Raw genomic sequence first — 23,276 nt, 5'->3', positions numbered from 1 at the left:
TATCCCCACCCTAATGGGAGTGATAGATGTCTACATCATTTGTATCCCCACCCTAATTGAGTGATAGATGTCTACATAATTTGTATCCCCACCCTAATGGAGTGATAGATGTCCAGATCATTTGTATCCCCACCCTAATGGAGTGATAGATGTCCAGATCATTTGTATCCCCACCCTAATGGAGTGATAGATGTCCAGATCATTTGTATCCCCACCCTAATGGAGTGATAGATGTCCAGATCATTTGTATCCCCACCCTAATGGAGTGGTAGATGTCTACATCATTTGTATCCCCACCCTAATGGAGTGGTAGATGTCCAGATCATTTGTATCCCCACCCTAATGGAGTGACAGCTCATATGCAGATTTCCATGCTTTTGGAATACTTCCTGGTAACTATGTTAATATAAAATGTGGGCCACTGAGCCAGTAATAAGGGGAGCTGCACACTTCAGCAGACCAGGCTCTAGAAGATCAGCCCCTGGGAATTTGTTGTTGTCTAATGTTAACAAAGTATCCCTGAACTTCTTCATCAGTGAATTTCAGAAAAGGAAACTGCTGACCAGCATTTTCACTATCATTAAATAGATTTTCACCATCAACATCCAAACTACTCTTTTCAAGAGCTGGCTTTGAAATACATTCAAATATAAAGCCTGCAGAGATCAAATGGTGATTACATGCATTAATGATATCCATTAGTAGTAGGGCCAGAATCTAAATTAATTTCTTGGGGGAGAGAAGGAGACATAACCCTTCAGTGACCTAACAGCTTTCCAAAATGTAGCTGGGTTCCCTGTACATTCAAATAGGGTATTTACATAATAATCTGATTTAGCTTTTAACTAGTTTTACACACAGATTTCTCAAATCACCTGAAAGACTGCCAGTCTGGGCCCGAGTCTGTGAATCTAGCTTTGGCCCAGGCAGTATCTCTGTTGTGTATGACTTAAGATAGCTCTGAACTGAACCAAGGACAATACCTACTTTAAATTCTCAGTTTATGATCAATGCTGGTCAATAGTGGCATGTTTGGAGTCTTAGGTAAACAAACCATGATTCACCAAATGTTCCCTGCCCAACTGTAAATGAGTGCAGCAGTTACAGAGAGGTCTGTTACAGTAGAACAGAGTTAGGGTTAGATGTCTAGCTACAGAGGTCTGTTATAGTAGAACACAGAGTTCGGGTTAGATGTCTGTTATAGTAGAACACAGAGTTAGGGTTAGATGTCTGCTACAGTAGAACACATAGTTAGGGTTAGATGTCTGTTACAGTAGAACACAGAGTTAGGGTTAGACGTCTAGCTACAGAGAGCAGTAAAGTAAAGAGGGCTCTTGGTACCTTTTTATTGGCCAGGTCGTGGTCCAACTCATCCGCTGACTCCTCCTCCAGCTCCTCCTCTAGCCCCTCCCTCTCCTGCATGTCTTTCAGCTTGATCAGAAGCTCAGCCTTTGGTGCCGACGTGCTGTAATAGGTGGAGCTGGTCACCAAAGAAACTGCTCCCGCTACACTGTCCTCCTCACTCCTGGAATAAGAGATGGACTCAGTTAGAACACAAGTATACACACACAAACTGGAAATTAGATTTGTGGGACTGAGCTGCAAATCAAAACTTCACCATCAGGTGGCTAAAGTCCCCCTTTACTTTGAATGATGTCATTCTCATGAGATGTTATTACTAACACAAATCAAACCTCTTAAAACACTTGAATATTATAATCCAGCTTCCACTATGAGAAGACTTTTACAATCCAGCTCCCACTATGAGACGGAAGACTATTATAATCCAGCTCCCACTAAGAGAAGACTTTTATATTCCAGCTCCCACTATGAGAAGACTTTTACAATCCAGCTCCCAATATGAGACGGAAGACTTTTATAATCCAGCTCCCACTATGAGACGGAAGACTATTATAATCCAGCTCCCACTTTGAGACGGAAGACTATTATAATCCAGCTCCCACTATGAGACGGAAGACTATTATAATCCAGCTCCCACAATGAGAATATTGTTATAATCCAGCTCCCACCTTGAGACGGAAGACTATTATAATCCAGCTCCCACTATGAGACTGAAAACTATTATAATCCAGCTCCCACTATGAGAATAATATTATAATCCAGCTCCCACTATGAGACGGAAGACTATTATAATCCAGCTCCCACTATGAGAATATTATTATAATCCAGCTCCCACCTTGAGACGGAAGACTATTATAATCCAGCTCCCACTATGAGACTGAAAACTATTATAATCCAGCTCCCACTATGAGAATAATATTATAATCCAGCTCCCACCTTGAGACGGAAGACTATTATAATCCAGCTCCAACTATGAGACGGAAGACTATTAGAATCCAGCTCCCACTATGAGACTGAAAACTATTATAATCCAGCTCCCACCTTGAGACGGAAGACTATTATAATCCAGCTCCCACTATGAGACGGAAGACTATTATAATCCAGCTCCCACTATGAGAATATTGTTATAATCCAGCTCCCACCTTGAGACGGAAGACTATTATAATCCAGCTCCCACTATGAGACTGAAAACTATTATAATCCAGCTCCCACTATGAGAATAATATTATAATCCAGCTCCCACTATGAGACGGAAGACTATTATAATCCAGCTCCCACTATGAGAATATTATTATAATCCAGCTCCCACCTTGAGACGGAAGACTATTATAATCCAGCTCCCACTATGAGACTGAAAACTATTATAATCCAGCTCCCACTATGAGAATAATATTATAATCCAGCTCCCACCTTGAGACGGAAGACTATTATAATCCAGCTCCAACTATGAGACGGAAGACTATTAGAATCCAGCTCCCACTATGAGACTGAAAACTATTATAATCCAGCTCCCACTATGAGAATAATATTATAATCCAGCTCCCACCTTGAGACGGAAGACTATTATAATCCAGCTCCCACTATGAGACGGAAGACTATTATAATCCAGCTCCCACTATGAGACGGAAGACTATTATAATCCAGCTCCCACTATGAATCGGAAAACTATTATAATCCAGCTCCCACTATGAGATGGAAGACTATTATAATCCAGCTCCCACTTTGAGACGGAAGACTATTATAATCCAGCTCCCACTATGAGACGGAAGACTATTATAATCCAGCTCCCACTATGAGAATATTGTTATAATCCAGCTCCCACCTTGAGACGGAAGACTATTATAATCCAGCTCCCACTATGAGACTGAAAACTATTATAATCCAGCTCCCACTATGAGAATAATATTATAATCCAGCTCCCACTATGAGACGGAAGACTATTATAATCCAGCTCCCACTATGAGAATATTATTATAATCCAGCTCCCACCTTGAGACGGAAGACTATTATAATCCAGCTCCCACTATGAGACTGAAAACTATTATAATCCAGCTCCCACTATGAGAATAATATTATAATCCAGCTCCCACCTTGAGACGGAAGACTATTATAATCCAGCTCCAACTATGAGACGGAAGACTATTAGAATCCAGCTCCCACTATGAGACTGAAAACTATTATAATCCAGCTCCCACCTTGAGACGGAAGACTATTATAATCTAGCTCCAACTATGAGACGTAAAACTATTATAATCCAGCTCCCACTATGAGACGGAAGAGTATTATAATCCAGCTCCCACTATGAGACGGAAGAGTATTATAATCCAGCTCCCACTATGAGACGGAAGACTATTATAATCCAGCTCCCACTATGAGACGGAAGAGTATTATAATCCAGCTCCCACTATGAGACGGAAGAGTATTATAATCCAGCTCCCACTATGAGACGGAAGACTATTATAATCCAGCTCCCACTATGATACGGAAGACTATTATAATCCAGCTCCCACTATGAGAAGACTATTATAATCCAGCTCCCACTATGAGACGGAAGACTATTATAATCCAGCTCCCACTATGTAAAGACTATTATAATCCAGCTCCCACTATGAGACGGAAGACTATTATAATGCAGCTCCCACTATGTGAAGACTATTATAATCCAGCTCCCACTATGTGAAGACTATTATAATCCAGCTCCCACTATGTGAAGACTATTATAATCCAGCTCCCACTATGAGACGGAAGACTATTATAATCCAGCTCCCACTATGATACGGAAGACTATTATAATCCAGCTCCCACTATGAGAAGACTATTATAATCCAGCTCCCACTATGAGACGGAAGACTATTATAATCCAGCTCCCACTATGAGACGGAAGACTATTATAATCCAGCTCCCACTATGAGACGGAATACTATTATAATCCAGCTCCCACTATGTGAAGGAATACTATAAGGGTTAGGTAAGGAGTAGAGTTAGGTAAGAGTTAAATTAGTGTTAGGTAAGGGGTAGGGTTAGTTATAGAGTAGGGTTAGGTAACAGTTAAATTAGCGTTAGGTATGGGGTAGGGTTAGTTAAGGAGTAGGGTTAGCTAAGAGTTAAATTAGCGTTAGGTATGGGGTAGGTAACAGTTAAATTAGTGTTAGGTAAGGGGTAGGGTTAGTTAAGGAGTAGGGTTAGGTAACAGTTAAATTAGCGTTAGGTATGGGGTAGGGTTAGTTATAGAGTAGGGTTAGGTAACAGTTAAATTAGCATTAGGTATGGGGTAGGGTTAGTTAAGGAGTAGGGTTAGGTAACAGTTAAATTAGCATTAGGTATGGGGTAGGGTTAGTTAAGGAGTAGGGTTAGCTAAGAGTTAAATTAGCGTTAGGTATGGGGTAGGTAACAGTTAAATTAGCGTTAGGTATGGGGTAGGGTTAGTTATAGAGTAGGGTTAGGTAACAGTTAAATTAGCGTTAGGTATGGGGTAGGGTTAGTTAAGGAGTAGGGTTAGGTAACAGTTAAATTAGCATTAGGTATGGGGTAGGGTTAGTTAAGGAGTAGGGTTAGGTAACAGTTAAATTAGCATTAGGTATGGGGTAGGGTTAGTTAAGGAGTAGGGTTAGGTAACAGTTAAATTAGCATTAGGTATGGGGTAGGGTTAGTTAAGGAGTAGGGTTAGGTAAGAGTTAAATTAGCGTTAGGTAGGGGCAGGTGTTAAGAGTTAAGACTGTTCCTAGGCCGTCATTGAAAATAGGAATTTGTTCTTAACTGACTTGCCTAGTTAAATAAAGGTAAAATAAATAAAAAAAATAAAATAAAAAAATAAAAAGCAGTAACTGACCTGTCCTCTGAAGGCCGTGGTGAGGAGTGTTTGAGGGACACCTTCCTCCTCTCCTTCCCCTCCAGCAGCACTTCTCCCTGGGGGAAGAGTCCCTCCATCAGGTCCATGGTGGTCCTCCTCCAGCTCTTATCCAAGATGTCAGCTAGGGACCGATCCTTATTCATGATGTCTCTGGCCAGCTGCTCTGTCTTCACATCCTCCTCAGAGTGGGGGAGGGGGACGGGAGGGGACACGCAGTTACCGCTGGGGGGCTCTGGGTCCGAGGTGGTCTGTCGGCTGGGTGGGGATGTGGCCAGGACTGCCATTTGGCTGTTGTGGACCCTGAGAGGACACATGTGTGTGTCTCTGTGTTGCTCCAGGTCCATCTCAGGGGTTTGGTAAGGGGGCGGGGGTGTAGGCAGTTCTGGGGCTGGGTAACTGGGTGGGGCCAGTGTCTTCTCTCTCTCTGGCCCCTGGTCCCTCTGCCGGCTGTAGGCACAGAACAGAGAGTAGGACTGTTCCGGGGCCCCTGAGGTCCCCAGGCTGTTGAGGGGGACCAGACTGGGCCCTTGGGCTTCTTCCACTGTGGAGTGACTGTGACGCAGCAGGTACTGTCGGCTCTCCTTCTCCTTCTCGCTCTCTGAGTGAATGATCTTTATAGGAACCTTCCTCACACTGGTTGGCTCTATCACATTCTCCATCCTAGAATCATCACAGACACACACAGATGGAGAAAGGGGGGGAGAGGGACAACCCAGAGAGAACACTCAGACCATGGAACAGGTCAACCCAGAGAGAACACTCAGACCATGGAACAGGTCAACCCAGAGAGAACACTCAGACCATGGAACAGGTCAACCCAGAGAGAACACTCAGACCATGGAACAGGATGCCCCAAAAAGTCAAAAAGCTGTTGTAACAAATGTTCCTCAGAAAGGAGCTGAACTACAGTCATTCTACCATCCAGTGGCTGATTGTCACATGACTGCCCAACATCCTGGCAATGCTAAGAGGCTGTGGTGCTCCTCCCCTCACCCCTAAACCAGCATGGCTGGAATGTCCGGTACGCCACAGAGCTCTCTTCTCTACAGATGATGTCAATTATGTTTCAACTCAGAGCTGCAACAAACGACCTCTGTAACAGATCACGTCGGTCTGCTCTGGAAAGGCATCAGATCTAGGCTGTTGAACTATGCTGCTACTGCGTTGGAAGAGTTAGTCACATGGTAATGCTGCTGGATGGAGACAATCAATAAGAGCCATTGTACAGAGAGACTGAGGAGAAGAGGAGCAGACCAGTCACTACCGACTACTACATACCACTACCGACTACTGAGAAGAGGAGCAGACCAGTAACTACAGACTACTGAGAAGAGGAGCAGACCAGTAACTACAGACTACTGAGAAGAGGAGCAGACCAGTCACTACTGACTACTGAGGAGAAGAGGAGCAGACGAGTCACTACCGACTACTACATACCACTACAGACTACTGAGAAGAGGAGAAGAGCAGTAACTACAGACTACTACAGACTACTGAGAAGAGGAGCAGACCAGTCACTACCGACTACTACATACCACTACAGACTACTGAGAAGAGGAGCAGACCAGTCACTACCGACTACTACATACCACTACAGACTACTGAGAAGAGGAGCAGACCAGTAACTACAGACTACTGAGAAGAGGAGCAGACCAGTAACTACAGACTACTACGTACCACTAGACTACTGAGAAGAGGAGCAGACCAGTAACTACAGACTACTACATACCACTACAGACTACTGAGGAGAAGAGGAGCAGACGAGTCACTACCGACTACTACATACCACTACAGACTACTGAGAAGAGGAGCAGACCAGTCACTACCGACTACTACATACCACTACAGACTACTGAGAAGAGGAGCAGACGAGTCACTACCGACTACTACATACCACTACAGACTACTGAGAAAAGGAGCAGACCAGTCACTACAGACTACTGAGAAGAGGAGCAGACCAGTAACTACAGACTACTACATACCACTAGACTACTGAGAAGAGGAGCAGACCAGTAACTACTGACTACTACATACCACTACAGACTACTGAGAAGAGGAGCAGACCAGTAACTACAGACTATTACATACCACTAAAGACTACTGAGAAGAGGAGCAGACCAGTCACTACAGACTACTGAAGAGAAGACGAGCAAACCAGTCACTACAAACTACTACCGACTACGGAGGAGAAGAGGAGCAGACCAGTCACTACAGACTATTACAGAGGAGCAGACCAGTCACTACAGACTACTACATACCACAACAGACTACTGAGAAGAGGAGCAGACCAGTAACTACAGACTACTACGTACCACTAGACTACTGAGAAGAGGAGCAGACCAGTCACTACAGACTACTACAGAGGAGCAGACCAGTCACTACAGACTACTACCGACTACTACAGACTACTGAGGTGAAGAGGAGCAGACCAGTCACTACAGACTACTGAGGAGAAGAGGAGCAGACCAGTCACTACAGACTACTACCGACTACGGAGGAGAAGAGGAGCAGACCAGTCACTACAGACTACTACAGACTACTAAGGAGAAGAGGAGCAAACCAGTCACTACAAACTACTACCGACTACGGAGGAGAAGAGGAGCAGACCAGTCACTACAGACTACTACCGACTACGGAGGAGAAGAGGAGCAGACCAGTCACTACAGACTACTACAGAGGAGCAGACCAGTCACTACAGACTACTACAGACTACTGAGGAGAAGAGGAGCAGACCAGTCACTACAGACTACTGAGGAGAAGAGGAGCAGACCAGTCACTACAGACTACTGAGGAGAAGAGGAGCAGACCAGTCACTACAGACTACTGAGGAGAAGAGGAGCATACCAGTCACTACAGACTACTGAGGAGAAGAGGAGCATACCAGTCACTACAGACTACTACAGACTACTGAGGAGAAGAGGAGCAGACCAGTCACTACAGACTACTGAGGAGAAGAGGAGCATACCAGTCACTACAGACTAGTACAGACTTCTACAGACTACTACAGCCATGCAATGGATAAGAAATAGATAACTCATAGTTCCAACTTTTCCTGATTTTCCAAGATGGCGTAGCAGTCAGACGTCTTTGTCTTTTGTCCTGTCGTGTCCCTTGTATATATCTTTTTACATCTTTTTCTTCGCATATATTTTAAAAATATTTTCCTAAACCTCAACTTCTAAATCCTCTCCTGCAACCCGCCTCACCGGATGTGGATCTGCTTTTTCTAAAGTCTTTCTAGTTACTTCAGATCTGGAATCCCTCAACTGAAGCTAGCCAGCTAACTAGCTAACTAGCTAACTACCTACCAGCTATCAGTTAGCAAACCATTGCTAGCGGTCATCAGCTAACCTTTAGCTCGGAATGCTCTCGCCAGTTCGTACAACATGACTCAAACCAGAGCATAACGGACCTATTTCTCCCCATATCCCCAGATTCCTACAGCAAACTCTGAACATTTTCATCTGGATCTTCGCAACTAGCTAACCGCAATCCCGGGTGACCACTCCTGGCTAGCGTTTCCATCCCGGAGCAAGCACCAATTAGCCTGAAGCTAGCCCGGCCAGGGCTCCTGGGCTACCACCAAAGCCCACTCCTGGGCTACAATATCCGGAACTCTTCTACTGCCGGTACGGGGCGATCCTCTACGACTGGAATACCGACATAATCTGCCCGAGGACTCCAACAGGCCCCTCAGGCGCGACGCCCGCTGAAGGCCCATTCTGCTAACCTGCTAGCTACCTGGAACCCTACTAACTCCACGACTGGTCTATCGACGTCACCGCACAAAGAGGCAAAAACACACTTAAAACAGATTTAACTCCCCGGGTCCGCTAACTCCCCGGGTCTACTAACTACTTCATGATAAAGGATGCAGCGGTGAGTGGCATTTCTGTCAGATGTTATAAAACATGCTATGATAAATTGTGTCCAAGGGCTTCAAAACACTGGTAGCTGCACTCATGTAGATTATGGTGATATTATATACAACGGGAATACATGTAGACTGAATGATCTGTTTTCTACTATTTAATGAAAGGCCCTGTTCCTATAGAAGACGACCAACTTAATTTTTCATTTCTTGACTAACTCGTCAACATGCTTTTTAATAGATAGCTTTTTGTCAATCCAGATGGCCAGATATTTATAGGCGGAGACACGATCAATGAGGGCACCATCTAACGTACTTATGCACAAATCATCAGCTACATTATTACATGATTTGGAAAATAACATGTACTTGGTTTTGCCAGCATTTAGTACCAACTTCAGGTCAACCAAGGCTTTCTGCAAGGTAGTAAAAGCAGATTGAAGAGTCAACAGAGCCTGAGCTGCCATAGGGGCAGTAGTGTATACAACAGTGGCATATGCGTACAGATGAAAGTTACAGTTTTGTATAGATAGGCCAATGCTGTTCATATAATAGTGAAAAGAACAGGACCAAGAATCGAACCCTGTGGGACACCTTTTGTTATGTCTAGAAATCCTGATTTAATGCCGTCAGTAAGTACACACTGCGTTCTGTCTTTTAAATAATTCTCAAACCAGCTACAAGCAGCCCGATAACTCCAATGTCTATCTATCATAGTTCCAACTAGATCAGAGAGTGAAGTTTAATAGACAACTCCAATGTCTATCTATCATAGTTCCAACTAGATCAGAGAGTGAAGTCTAATCTTACCTGTTGTTTTGGTCATAGTGCAGACAGACCGAGACAGAGACAGGGTTGTCATGGTGCTGCTGGAGAGAGACAGGAGGCTTGTCTGTCAGCTGAGGAGGAGCAAACTGAGGAGAGGGAGAACGATGGCACCAAATACTGGGCAAGGCAGGAAGGGCTGGACCAGGATTGGATGGCACTACCTGGTGTACCGTCTCCTGCTCCCTCGCCACCAATCCTCTGCTCTGCTCAGAATCCCCCCTTGGGGAGTGGGTGGGACCAGAGGCAAAGTGGGAGGAGACCGGGGCGCGGGAGGCGGAAGCTCCGCCCTGAGAGCGAGACAGAGACTCCTGGGAGTGGGTGTTCTGTGGATGTCTTGAATGGTCTTGTCTGGGTGGGGGGAGCGGACCCTTCCTCCTGGTACCAGACTGCAGCTGAATATGAAGCTGGGGTATTGAGGTCTTGTGCTCGGTGTAGGACTCATCTGGGGGAGGGAAGTCAGTTTCCAGGGGCTGGTAAGAGATGGATGTGGGACTGTGGTAGGCAGGGCAGGGGGCAGAAGTGGATCTGATGTCAGGGCTCTCCTCGTTGGTCACGGGTGGAGGGGGTTCTGGGAAGTCTTTCAGCTCCAGAGGTTCCAGAGCCTTCTCTCTCTTCACTCTTCCTCTGAATTCTCCAACACGACATCTGTCAGACAACCTGGGAGAAAGCATAGGCAAACACCGTTCATTTGGCACAACACACACAGTATACATACACATAACAGAGTCATGTTGACACCAGCTAAATGAAGTAATGATGACTAACTAATAACAAGGACATGACAGGACACACTCAACCTCCTTGCAAACTGTGGGCTGCCAGTCTGATGACATGTTTGTGTTCCCACAGCCTCGTCACAGAGGAGAATAAATTATCCTCCTACGCCACTCTGGCCCAGATGACTCGTGTTCTTTCTCAATCATTTCAGATCTTTAACCCTTGGATGTCAAAGCTGATGGCTCAAGGCTGTGGGACAAAATGCTCCTGTGTGATGTCTGCTCTGAGGAGGAAATGGGGGTCGGGCCTATAACAGACCTCTGGGAGATGGATATTATGGCAGCAGTCCCTGCTCCCAAAGGCTGTCTGAGGACGTTCACAACCAAAATACTTCTACTTATGTAGAGTATAAAGAGAGGATCAGTGTGTGTCACACTACATGTTAACCATGTGTAGCCTATTACAGTATATACACAGTGCATTCTGAAAGCATTTAGACCCCTTGACTTAACATTTTCTTACGTTACAGCCTTATTCTAAAATTGATTAAATTGTTTTTCCCCCCTCATCAATCTACACACAATACCCCATAATGACATCACAGTACCCCATAATGACATCACAATACCCCATAATGATAAAGCAAAAAAGGTAAAAACATTTTTGCAAATTTATATAAATCACATTTACATAAGTATTCAGACCCTTTACTCAGTACAAGCTTGGCACACCTGGATTTGGGGAGTTTTTCCCCATTCTTCTCCGCAGATTCTCTCAAGCGCTGTCAGGTTGGATGGGGATCGACGCTGCACAGCTATTTTCAGTTCTCTCCAGAGATGTTCAATCGGGTACAAGTCTGGGCTCTGGCTGGCCCACTCAAGGACATTGAGATTTGTTTCTGAAGCCACTCCGGCGTTGTCTTGGCTGTGTTGGAAGGTGAACCTTCACCCAAGCCTGAGGTCCTTTAGGTGCCTTTTGGCAAACTCCAAGCAGGCTGTTGTGCCTTTTACTGAGGAGTGGCTTCCCTCTGGCGACTCTACCATTAATAAGGCCTGATTGGTTGATTGCTGCAGAGATGATTGTCCTTCTGGAAGGTTCTACCATCTCCAGAGAGGATCTCTGGAGCTCTGTCAGAGTGACCATCAGGTTCTTGGTTCACCTCCCTGACCAAGGCCCTTCTCCCCCAATTACTGTGTGTGTGGATGGATGAGGAAAAGTTTTATTTAATCCATTTTAGAATAAGTCTGTAACGTGGAAAAAGTAAAGGGTCTAAATACTTTCTGAATGTACTGTACATTGCACCAAAACCAAATATTTGTTTATTTGTCACATGCACTGAATACAACAGGTGTAGTAGACCTTACCATGAAACGCTTACTTACAAACCCTTAACCAACAATGCAATTTTATGAAAATACCCCCCAAAAAAAGAAAAAAGTAAGAGATAAGAATAACAATAGCAGGGCTATATTTATTTTACCTTTATTTAACTAGGCAAGTCAGTTAAGAACAAATTCTTATTTTCAAATGACGGCCTAGGAACAGTGGGTTAACTGCCTGTTCAGGGGCAGAACAACAGATTTGTACCTTGTCAGCATTGGGGTTTGAACTTGCAACCTTCCGGTCACTAGTCCAACACTCTAACCACTAGGCTGACACCGCCTGGCATAGAGGTCCTGGATGGCAGGAAGCTTGGCCCCGGTGATGAACTGGGCCATACGCACTACCCTCTGTAGTGTCTTGCGGTCTGGGCGCCGAGCAGTTTCCATACCAGGCAGTGATGCTCTCCATGGTGCAGCTGTAAAATCTTTTGAGGATCTGAGGACCCATGCCAAATCTTTTCATTCTCCTGAGGGGGAAAAGGTTTTGTCATACCCTCTTCATGACTGTCTTAGTGTGCTTGGACCATGTTTGTTGGTGATGTGGACACCAAGGAACTTGAAGCGCTCAACATATTCCACTACAGCACCGTCGATGAGGATGGGGGGAGTGCTCGGTCCTCCTTTTCCTGTAGTCCACAATCATCTCCTTTGCCTTGATCATGTTGAGGGAGAGGTTGTTGTCATTGCACCACATGGTCAGGTCTCTGACCTCCTCCCTATAGGCTGTCTCATCATTGTCTGTGATCAGGCCTACCACAGCTGTGTCATCAGCAAACTTAATGACGGTGTTGGAGTCATGCCTGGCCGTGCAGTCATGAGTGAACAGGGAGAACAGGAGGGGACTGAGCACGCACCCCTGGGGAGCTCCTGTGTTGAGGATCAGCGTGGTGGATATGTTGTTGCCTATCCTTACCATCTGGGGGCGGCCCGTCAGGAAGTCCAGGATCCAGTTGCAGAGGAAGGTGTTTAGTCCAAGGGTCCTCAGCTTTGAGGGTACTATGGTGTTGAATGCTGAGCTGTAGTCAATGAATAGCATTCTCACAGAGGTGTTCCTTTTGTCCAGGAGTGAAAGGGAAGTGTGGAGTGCAATAAAGATTGCATCATCTGTGGATCTGTTGGAGCAGTATGCAAATTGGTGTGGGTCTAGGGTTTCTGGGATAATGGTGTTGATGTGAGCCATGACCAGAATTTCAATGCATTTCATGGCTACAGACGTCAGTGCTACAGGTCAGTAGTCATTTAGGCAGGTTACCTTAGTGTTCTTGGGCACAGGGACTATGGTGGTCTGCTTGAAACATGTTGGTATTACAGACTCGGACAGGGAGAGGTTGAAAATGTCAATGAAGTCACTCGCCAGTTGTTCCGTGCATGCTCAGAGTACACATCCTGGTAATCTGTCTGGCCCTGCGGCTTTGTGAATGTTGACTTGTTTAAAGGTCTTACTCACATTGGCTGCGGAGAGCGTGATCACGACTATGATATTTCAGATTCCCACGCTGAACCGAACAATGGCCATTTTGGGGGTCTAGTAGAGAGCTAATGAGCCACATGCCTGCAGCAGATGGACCGGTCTTGTCTAGCCGAAGGTCTGATGTTGACATATGAGCAGCCTGCCGGGCCAGGGAGCAACTGTGTGTGTTGTCACAGCTGGGTTACAGCCATGCTACATTACGTACCACTGGTTTGACAGGGTTACAGCCATGCTACATTACATACCACTGGTCTGACAGGGCTACAGCCATGCTACATCACTGGTCTGACAGGGTTACAGCCATGCTACATTACGTACCGATGGTCTGACAGGGCTACAGCCATGCTACATTACATGCTACATTACGTACCACTGGTCTGGCAGGGTTACAGCCATGCTACATTACGTACCGATGGTCTGACAGGGCTACAGCCATGCTACATTACATGCTACATTACATACCACTGGTCTGACAGGGCTACAGCCATGCTACATTACGTACCACTGGTCTGACAGGGCTACAGCCATGCTACATTACGTAACACTGGTTTGACAGGGTTACAGCCATGCTACATTACGTACCAATGGTCTGACAGGGCTACAGCCATGCTACATCACTGGTCTGACAGGGTTACAGCCATGCTACATTACGTACCACTGGTCTGACAGGGCTACAGCCATGCTACATTACATGCTACATTACGTACCACTGGTCTGGCAGGGTTACAGCCATGCTACATTACGTACCACTGGTCTGACAGGGCTACAGCCACGCTACATTACATATCACTGGTCTGACAGGGTTACAGTCATGCTACATTACATACCACTGGTCTGACAGGGCTACAGCCATGCTACATTACGTACCACTGGTCTGACAGGGTTACAGCCATGCTACATTACGTACCACTGGTCTGACAGGGCTACAGCCATGCTACATTACGTACCACTGGTCTGACAGGGTTACAGCCATGCTACATTACGTACCACTGGTCTGACAGGGCTACAGCCATGCTACATTACGTACCACTGGTCTGACAGGGCTACAGCCATGCTACATTACGTACCAATGGTCTGACAGGGCTACGGCCATGCTACATCACTGGTCTGACAGGGTTACAGCCATGCTACATTACGTACCACTGGTCTGACAGGGCTACAGCCATGCTACATTACATGCTACATTACGTACCACTGGTCTGGCAGGGTTACAGCCACGCTACATTACATATCACTGGTCTGACAGGGCTACAGCCATGCTACATTACGTACCACTGGTCTGACAGGGTTACAGCCATGCTACATTACGTACCACTGGTCTGACAGGGCTACAGCCATGCTACATTACGTACCACTGGTCTGACAGGGCTACAGCCATGCTACATTACGTACCACTGGTCTGACAGGGCTACAGCCATGCTACATTACGTACCACTGGTCTGACAGGGTTACAGCCATGCTACATTACGTACCACTGGTCTGACAGGGCTACAGCCATGCTACATTACATGCTACATTACGTACCACTGGTCTGGCAGGGTTACAGCCATGCTACATTACGTACCACTGGTCTGACAGGGCTACAGCCACGCTACATTACATATCACTGGTCTGACAGGGTTACAGTCATGCTACATTACATACCACTGGTCTGACAGGGCTACAGCCATGCTACATTACGTACCACTGGTCTGACAGGGCTACAGCCATGCTACATTACATGCTACATTAAGACGATCATCCGTTTCACAGGGCGAGACAAAACTCGAACACTCCAGTTGAAATTTCTATCAGAGCAACTTTCCCCAGACAGCAATGTAGTGTAACTGTATAACTGCAGGGATATTAATGAGAGATGCTCACCTCGCAGTGGTGTTGTTGTCCTGTTGGGCAGGTTGGCTCTCCAGTTGGGAATATTCTGCTGACTTCCTCCCTGGAACGTGGCTCTGAGAGGAAGATAGAACATAAATGTTGTAAACTCACCATCCATCAGACTACAACCCTCGCCACTGTAGCAACTGACAGGACAACAACCCCCACCACTGCAGCAACAGACAGACAACAACCCTCACCACTACAGCAACAGACAGCAACCCTCACCACTGCAGCAACCCTCACCACTGCAGCAACAGACAACAACCCTCACCACTACAGCAACAGACAGACAGACAACAACCCTCACCACTGCAGCAACAGACAGCAACCCTCACCACTGCAGCAACAGACAGCAACCCTCACCACTGCAGCAACAGACAGCAACCCTTACCACTGCAGCAACAGACAGCAACCCTCACCACTGCAGCAACAGACAGCAACCCTCACCACTGCAGCAACAGACAGCAACCCTCACCACTGCAGCAACAGACAGCAACCCTCACCACTGCAGCAACAGACAGCAACCCTCACCACTGCAGCAACAGACAGCAACCCTCACCACTGCAGCAACAGACAACAACCCTCACCACTGCAGCAACAGACAACAACCCTCACCACTGCAGCAACAGACAACAACCCTCACCACTGCAGCAACAGACAGCAACCCTCACCACTGCAGCAACAGACAACAACCCTCACCACTGCAGCAACAGACAACAACCCTCACCACTGCAGCAACAGACAGCAACCCTCACCACTGCAGCAACAGACAGCAACCCTCACCACTGCAGCAACAGACAGCAACCCTCACCACTGCAGCAACAGACAGCAACCCTCACCACTGCAGCAACAGACAACAACCCTCACCACTGCAGCAACAGACAACAACCCTCACCACTGCAGCAACAGACAACAACCCTCACCACTGCAGCAACAGACAGCAACCCTCACCACTGCAGCAACAGACAGCAACCCTCACCACTGCAGCAACAGACAGCAACCCTCACCACTGCAGCAACAGGCAGACAGACAACAATATTTCGATTCTTGTACGTTAGTGAAACATCCAGTCGGTTCTACAGTTCTAAAACAAGATTATTGAAGGTTTTGTGTTCTCTCTCATCTGAGGGTGTGTCTTTGTGTTAACCTGGATTAATATTTGTTTTTTACATTACTCACTCAGTCAACTTGTCCTAACAAGATGAGGTCATACAGTGCCTTCAGAAAGTACTTTACCCTTTACTTTTTGCGCATTTGTTGTGTTACAGACTGAATTTAAAATGGATTCAATTGAGATGTGTCACTGGCCTACACACAATACCCCATAATGTCAAAGTTGATTTTTTGTCAATAATTTTTTTGAAATTAAGAAGAAAAAAATATCTGAAATGTCTTCAGTCAATAAGTTTTCAACCCCTTTGTTAAGGCGAGCCTAAATAAGTTCAGGAGTAAAAATGTGCTTAACAAGTCACATAAGTGGCATGGACTCATTCAGTGTTCAATCATTTTTGAATGACTACCCTATCTCTGTACCCCGCACATACAATTATCTGTTAAGACACTCAATCGAGTAGTGAATTTCAAGCACAGATTAAACTACAAAGACCAGGGAGGTTTTCGAATGCCTCGCAAAGAGGGGCACTGATTGGTAGATGTGTAAAAATTTTAAAAAGCAGATGAATATCCCTTTGAGCATGGTGAAGTTTTAATTACACTTTGTAATGACAGGGTATATTGATACACCATCCAAATAAACTTTTCTGAGTCAAGATCACTTTCACAGCAAGCCGAGAACTACCGCTCAGATATATATATTTTTGAACATGAACCTAATAAAAACGGTTCTGTAGGAATGGGGTTTGTGCAGTAGGTCTAATACATTATCACAGCATATTGGATATATACCTGGCCTGCCAATATTGTTCTTATAATGATGTGCGCTGAGAGTCGGGAAGCAAGTTCAGTGCATAATTTAATGAACAAAACAAGAAATACGCACAGACAAGAAACATAAACAATGACGTCTGGGGAAGGAACAGGTAGACAACAAGGAGGTTGTCCAGGTGAGTGTAAAAATGTGCAGATGCGCGTAACGATGGTGACAGGTGTGCGCCATAACGAGCAGCCTGGTGAGGAGAGGGAGCGGGAGCACAACGTGACAGTACCCCTTCCCCGGCCGCAGGACACCGACCAAGACGACGATCCTGGGGATCAGGAGCGGACAACTCTGCTAAGGCGCGGGAACCTGTCGATCCAGCTGAGGCGTGGGAGCATGGCGACCTAGAGTACCGGAGAGAGAGCATACGTGACAGTACCCAGTCCCCGGCGTGTTCGGCTACAGCTGCAGGACGCCAACCACAGGGACGATCCCGGGGATCAGGAGCGGACTGGTCGCCTCTGCTGAGGCGCAGAAACCTGATGAACCCGGCTGAGGCGTGAGAGACTGATGAGCCGGCAGAGACTTCCTCAGCTGCCTCGGTCAAGGCACGGGAACCTGTTCACCCAGCTGAGGCATGGGAGCCTATCGAATCCGCTGAGGCATGGCAGCCTGTCAATCCCGCTGAGGCAGGGGAACCCGTCGAGCCAGCTGAGGCAGGGGAACCCGTCGAGCCAACTGAGGCAGGGGAACCCGACAAAGCTGCTGAGGCCTCCCAGGCAGCTCCGGTTCTAACACCCGGACCCGACATCACCTCCAAAACAAAAAAACACTCCCTGATGTTTCCATTTGGTGAGGCATCATTCTATAACGATGTGCGCTGAAAGTCGGGAAGCAAATTCAGGGAGTGCATAATTTAATGAATAAAACAAGAAACACGAACAACGCACAGACAAGAAACTGAAACAATGACGTCTGGGGAAGTAACCAAACGGAGTGACATATATAGGCCAGGTAGTTAAGGAGGTGATGGAGTCCAGGAGTATCATAATGCGCTTATGCGCGTAACGATGGTGACAGGTGTGTGTTACGATGGTGACAAGTGTGCGCCATAACGAGCAGCCTGGTGACTAGAGGTCGACCGATTAATCGGAATGGCTGATTAATTAGGGCCGATTTCAAGTTTTCATGAATATCGGAAATCGGTATTTTTGGGCACCGATTTGCCAATTTTTTTAAATATTTTTTTTTACACCTTTATTTAATCTTTATTTAACTAGGCAAGTCAGTTAATAACACATTCTTATTTTCAATGACGGCCTAGAAACAGTGGGTTAACTGCCTCGTTCAGGGGCAGAATGACAGATTTTTACCTTGTCAGCTCGGGGGATCCAATCTTGGAACGTTACAGTTAACTAGCCCAACGCCTTAGTTTTGTTGACGTTGAGTGTGAGGTTATTTTCCTGACACCACACTCCGAGGGCCCTCACCTCCTCCCTGTAGGCCGTCTCGTCGTTGTTGGTAATCAAGCCTACCACTGTTGTGTCGTCCGCAAACTTGATGATTGAGTTGGAGGCGTGCGTGGCCACGCAGTCGTGGGTGAACAGGGAGTACAGGAGAGGGCTCAGAACGCACCCTTGTGGGGCCCCAGTGTTGAGGATCAGTGGGGTGGAGATGTTGTTGCCTACCCTCACCACCTGGGGGCGGCCCGTCAGGAAGTCCAGTACCCAGTTGCACAGGGCGGGGTCGAGACCCAGGGTCTCGAGCTTGATGACGAGCTTGGAGGGTACTATGGTGTTGAATGCCGAGCTGTAGTCGATGAACAGCATTCTCACATAGGTATTCCTCTTGTCCAGATGGGTTAGGGCAGTGTGCAGTGTGGTTGAGATTGCATCGTCTGTGGACCTATTTGGGCGGTAAGCAAATTGGAGTGGGTCTAGGGTGTCGGGTAGGGTGGAGGTGATATGGTCCTTGACTAGTCTCTCAAAGCACTTCATGATGACGGAAGTGAGTGCTACGGGGCGGTAGTTGTTTAGCTCAGTTACCTTAGCTTTCTTGGGAACAGGAACAATGGTGGCCCTCTTGAAGCATGTGGGAACAGCAGACTGGTATAGGGATTGATTGAATATGTCCGTAAACACACCGGCCAGCTGGTCTGCGCATGCTCTGAGGGCGCGGCTGGGGATGCCGTCTGGGCCTGCAGCCTTGCGAGGGTTAACACGTTTAAATGTCTTACTCACCTCGGCTGCAGTGAAGGAGAGTCCGCATGTTTTCGTTGCAGGCCGTGTCAGTGGCACTGTATTGTCCTCAAAGCGGGCAAAAAAGTGATTTAGTCTGCCTGGGAGCAGGACATCCTGGTCCGTGACTGGGCTGGATTTCTTCTTGTAGTCCGTGATTGACTGTAGACCCTGTCACATGCCTCTTGTGTCTGAGCCGTTGAATTGAGATTCTACTTTGTCTCTGTACTGACGCTTAGCTTGTTTGATAGCCTTGCGGAGGGAATAGCTGCACTGTTTGTATTCGGTCATGTTACCAGTCACCTTGCCCTGATTAAAAGCAGTGGTTCCCGCTTTCAGTTTCACGCGAATGCTGCCATCAATCCACGGTTTCTGGTTAGGGAATGTTTTAATCGTTGCTATGGGAACGACATCTTCAACGCACGTTCTAATGAACTCGCACACCGAATCAGCGTATTCGTCAATATTGTTATCTGACGCAATACGAAACATGTCCCAGTCCACGTGATGGAAGCAGTCTTGGAGTGTGGAGTCAGCTTGGTCGGACCAGCGTTGGACAGACCTCAGCGTGGGAGCCTCTGGTTTAAGTTTCTGTCTGTAGCTTTGTTAAAATCCCCAGCTACAATGAATGCAGCCTCCGGATAAATGGATTCCAGTTTGCAAAGAGTCAAATAAAGTTTGTTCAGAGCCATCGATGTGTCTGCTTGGGGGGGGATATCTACGGCTGTGATTATAATCGAACAGAATTCTCTTGGTAGATAATGCGGTCTACATTTGATTGTGAGGAATTCTAAATCAGGTGAACAGAAGGATTTGAGTTCCTGTATGTTTCTTTCATCACACCATGTCTCGTTAGCCATAAGGCATACGCCCCCGCCCCTCTTCTTACCAGAAAGATGTTTGTTTCTGTCGGCGCGATGCGTGGAGAAACCCGCTATCTGCACCGCCTCCGATAGCGTCTCTCCAGTGAGCAATGTTTCCGTGAAGCAAAAAACGTTACAGTCTCTGATGTCCCTCTGGAATGCTACCCTTGCTCGGATTTCATCAACCTTGTTGTCAAGAGACTGGACATTGGCGAGAAGAATGCTAGGGAGTGGTGCACGATGTGCCCGTCTCCGGAGTCTGACCAGAAGACCGCCTCGTTTCCCTCTTTTTCAGAGTCGTTTTTTTGGGTCGCTGCATGGGATCCATTCCGTTGTCCTGTTTGTAAGGCAGAACACAGGATCCGCGTCGGGAAAAACATATTCTTGGTCGTACTGATGGTGAGTTGACGCTGATCTTATATTCAGTAGTTCTTCTCGACTGTATGTAATGAAACCTAAGATGACCTGGTGTACTAATGTAAGAAATAACACGTAAAAAAACAAAACACTGCATAGTTTCCTAGGAACGCGAAGCGAGGCGGCCATCTCTGTCGGCGCCGGAAGTGTTCCGAGCAAGGAACTTAAACGTTAGCTTTCTTACATGGCACATATTGCACTTTTACTTTCTTCTCCAACACTTTGTTTTTGCATTATTTAAACCAAATTGAACATTATTCATTATTTACTTGAGGCTAAATAGATTTTATTTATGTATTATATTAAGTTAAAATAAGTGTTCATTCAGTATTGTTGTAATTGTCATTATTACAAATACCTTTTTTCTTTCTTTTTTTATATATAAAATCGTCCGATTAATCGGTATCGGTTTTTTGGGCCTCCAATAATCGGTATCGGCGTTGAAATATCATAATTGGTCGACCTCTACTGGTGACCTAGAGGCCAGAGAGGGAGCACACGTAACAGTTCTTCTCAAACCATATATTTCAAAACTCGAGCTTTGATAACAAAATAGATCAGTTGGTGCAGCACTTGCGTTCAAGGCAAGTGAGAATGTCAGAGCTCTAGAAAGATGCCAGAATACCAAGTTGGATGACCGATCAAAACTATTTTTCCCAGTCGGATCTAGTTTTTTCCCCGAGTTCCCAGTTGTCTTGAACATGGCATTATTTTCAGCAGAGGGAGAGAGAGAGCAACAGAGGGTCCACCTCTCACAGTCCCTGCTCTCTCCTTTTCCTCCCGTGAGACTGACCAGAGAGAGGGGACTCAGTCTTCCACCTGGTGGCGAAACTTGAGTCGCAACACATCTGCCTCATGCACAAATTCATGTTCCTATGACCAGAGAAAGTGAAATATTCTTTGATATTAAAATAGACATGACGAGCTGCTAATTATAATAAAAATGCAGGGCTATCGATACACCTGGCTACTCATTCATTGCAGCACGAGTAGAAGTAGGGAGAAGCGCATTTTATGTTTTTAATAGTGTTGAATAAAAACGTAGACATGAACTCAAAAACAGCAGCGCTTTGCTGTATTCTATGACAGTCTCTCTGTGGTCATGGTTTTAAAAGTTGTGAAATCTCACGTAGGATAGTATCAAACTTTGCTGTGGCCGGGGTCGTGGAAGCTGTAGGGACTGTGATTTGAGCAATCCGATTGGGCTGCGCAGTAGACAAACTCCACAGATTTCCCGGTCAAAATGGGAACACTGCCTGCCCGGTGCGCAGGGCTTCTGAATCAAGTGCAACTACCGCCAACAGGGCTTCTGAATCAAGTGCACCTACCGCCAACAGGGCTTCTGAATCAAGTGCAACTACCGCCAACAGGGCTTCTGAATCAAGTGCACCTACCGCCAACAGGGCTTCTGAATCAAGTGCAACTACCGCCAACAGGGCTTCTGAATCAAGTGCACCTACCACCAACAGAGCTTCTGAATCAAGTGCACCTACCAACAACAGAGCTTCTGAATCAAGTGCACCTACCGCCAACAGGGCTTCTGAATCAAGTGCACCTACCAACAACAGAGCAACACCAATGATTTAAAGTACGCCCTGAATGCCCTGAAGATCGACCAGTCGATCGTGACGGACCGGTTGATGACCACTGAATTAAACCAAAAGGCCCACCCTGCAAGATGTGGTAGTCTGGGTATTGCTCACACTGAGCTGTGCCAAAAGATCTCTCCTGTCCCAGCACACTGTGGACTACACTGGGACCTGTCCCAGCACACTGTGGACTACACCAGGAGACCCCCTCCTGTCACAACACACTGTGGACTACACCAGGAGACCCCCTTCCTGTCCCAACACACTGTGGACTACACCAGGAGACCCCCTTCCTGTCCCAACACACTGTGGACTACACCAGGAGACCCCCTCCTGTCCCAACACACTGTGGACTACACCAGGAGACCCCCTCCTGTCCCAACACACTGTGGACTACACCAGGAGACCCTCTCCTGTCCCAACACACTGTGGACTACACTGGGACCTGTCCCAGCACACTGTGGACTACACTGGGACCTGTCACAGCTCACTATGGACTACACTGGGACCTGTCCCAGCTCACTGTGGAATAGACCAGGAGACCCTCTCCTGTCCCAGCACACTGGACTACACCAGGATACCCTATCCTGTCCCAGCACACTGTGGACTACACCAGGAGACCCTCTCCTGTCCCAGCTCACTGTGGACTAGACCAGGAGACCCTCTCCTGTCCCAGCTCACTGTGGACTAGACCAGGAGACCCTCTCCTGTCCCAGCACACTGGACTACACCAGGATACCCTATCCTGTCCCAGCACACTGTGGACTACACCAGGAGACCCTCTCCTGTCCCAGCACACTGTGGACTACACTGGGACCTGTCCCAGCACACGGTGGACTACACTGGGACCTGTCCCAGCTCACTGTGGACTACACTGGGACCTGTCCCAGCACACGGTGGACTACACTGGGACCTGTCCCAGCTCACTGTGGACTACA

The 23,276-nt window shown here is 46.8% G+C and overlaps 1 protein-coding gene across 7 annotated transcripts in view; it reads right to left on the bottom strand.

The window, feature by feature from the left end:
• Positions 1 to 23,276, bottom strand: part of shroom2a (shroom family member 2a) — an 87,201-nt gene that overhangs the window by 14,356 nt on the left and 49,569 nt on the right. For all 7 annotated transcript variants that reach the window (XM_036979029.2, XM_090236549.1, XM_036979028.2 and 4 more), the window contains 4 exons: positions 15,345 to 15,427; positions 9,894 to 10,568; positions 5,192 to 5,872; positions 1,342 to 1,525 (listed from right to left, as the gene is read on the bottom strand). In XM_036979029.2, the coding sequence (XP_036834924.2) occupies positions 1,342 to 1,525; positions 5,192 to 5,872; positions 9,894 to 10,568; positions 15,345 to 15,427 (1,623 nt within the window). The remainder of the gene's footprint in view (positions 1 to 1,341; positions 1,526 to 5,191; positions 5,873 to 9,893; positions 10,569 to 15,344; positions 15,428 to 23,276) is intronic.

The sequence above is a fragment of the Oncorhynchus mykiss genome, chromosome 5 (genome assembly GCF_057628025.1).
Source record: "Oncorhynchus mykiss isolate SJ-2025 chromosome 5, ASM5762802v1, whole genome shotgun sequence".
NCBI lineage: Eukaryota > Metazoa > Chordata > Actinopteri > Salmoniformes > Salmonidae > Oncorhynchus > Oncorhynchus mykiss.
The sequence above is the reverse complement of the archived record's forward strand: the minus strand, read 5'-3'. Positions and strand labels throughout refer to the sequence as shown.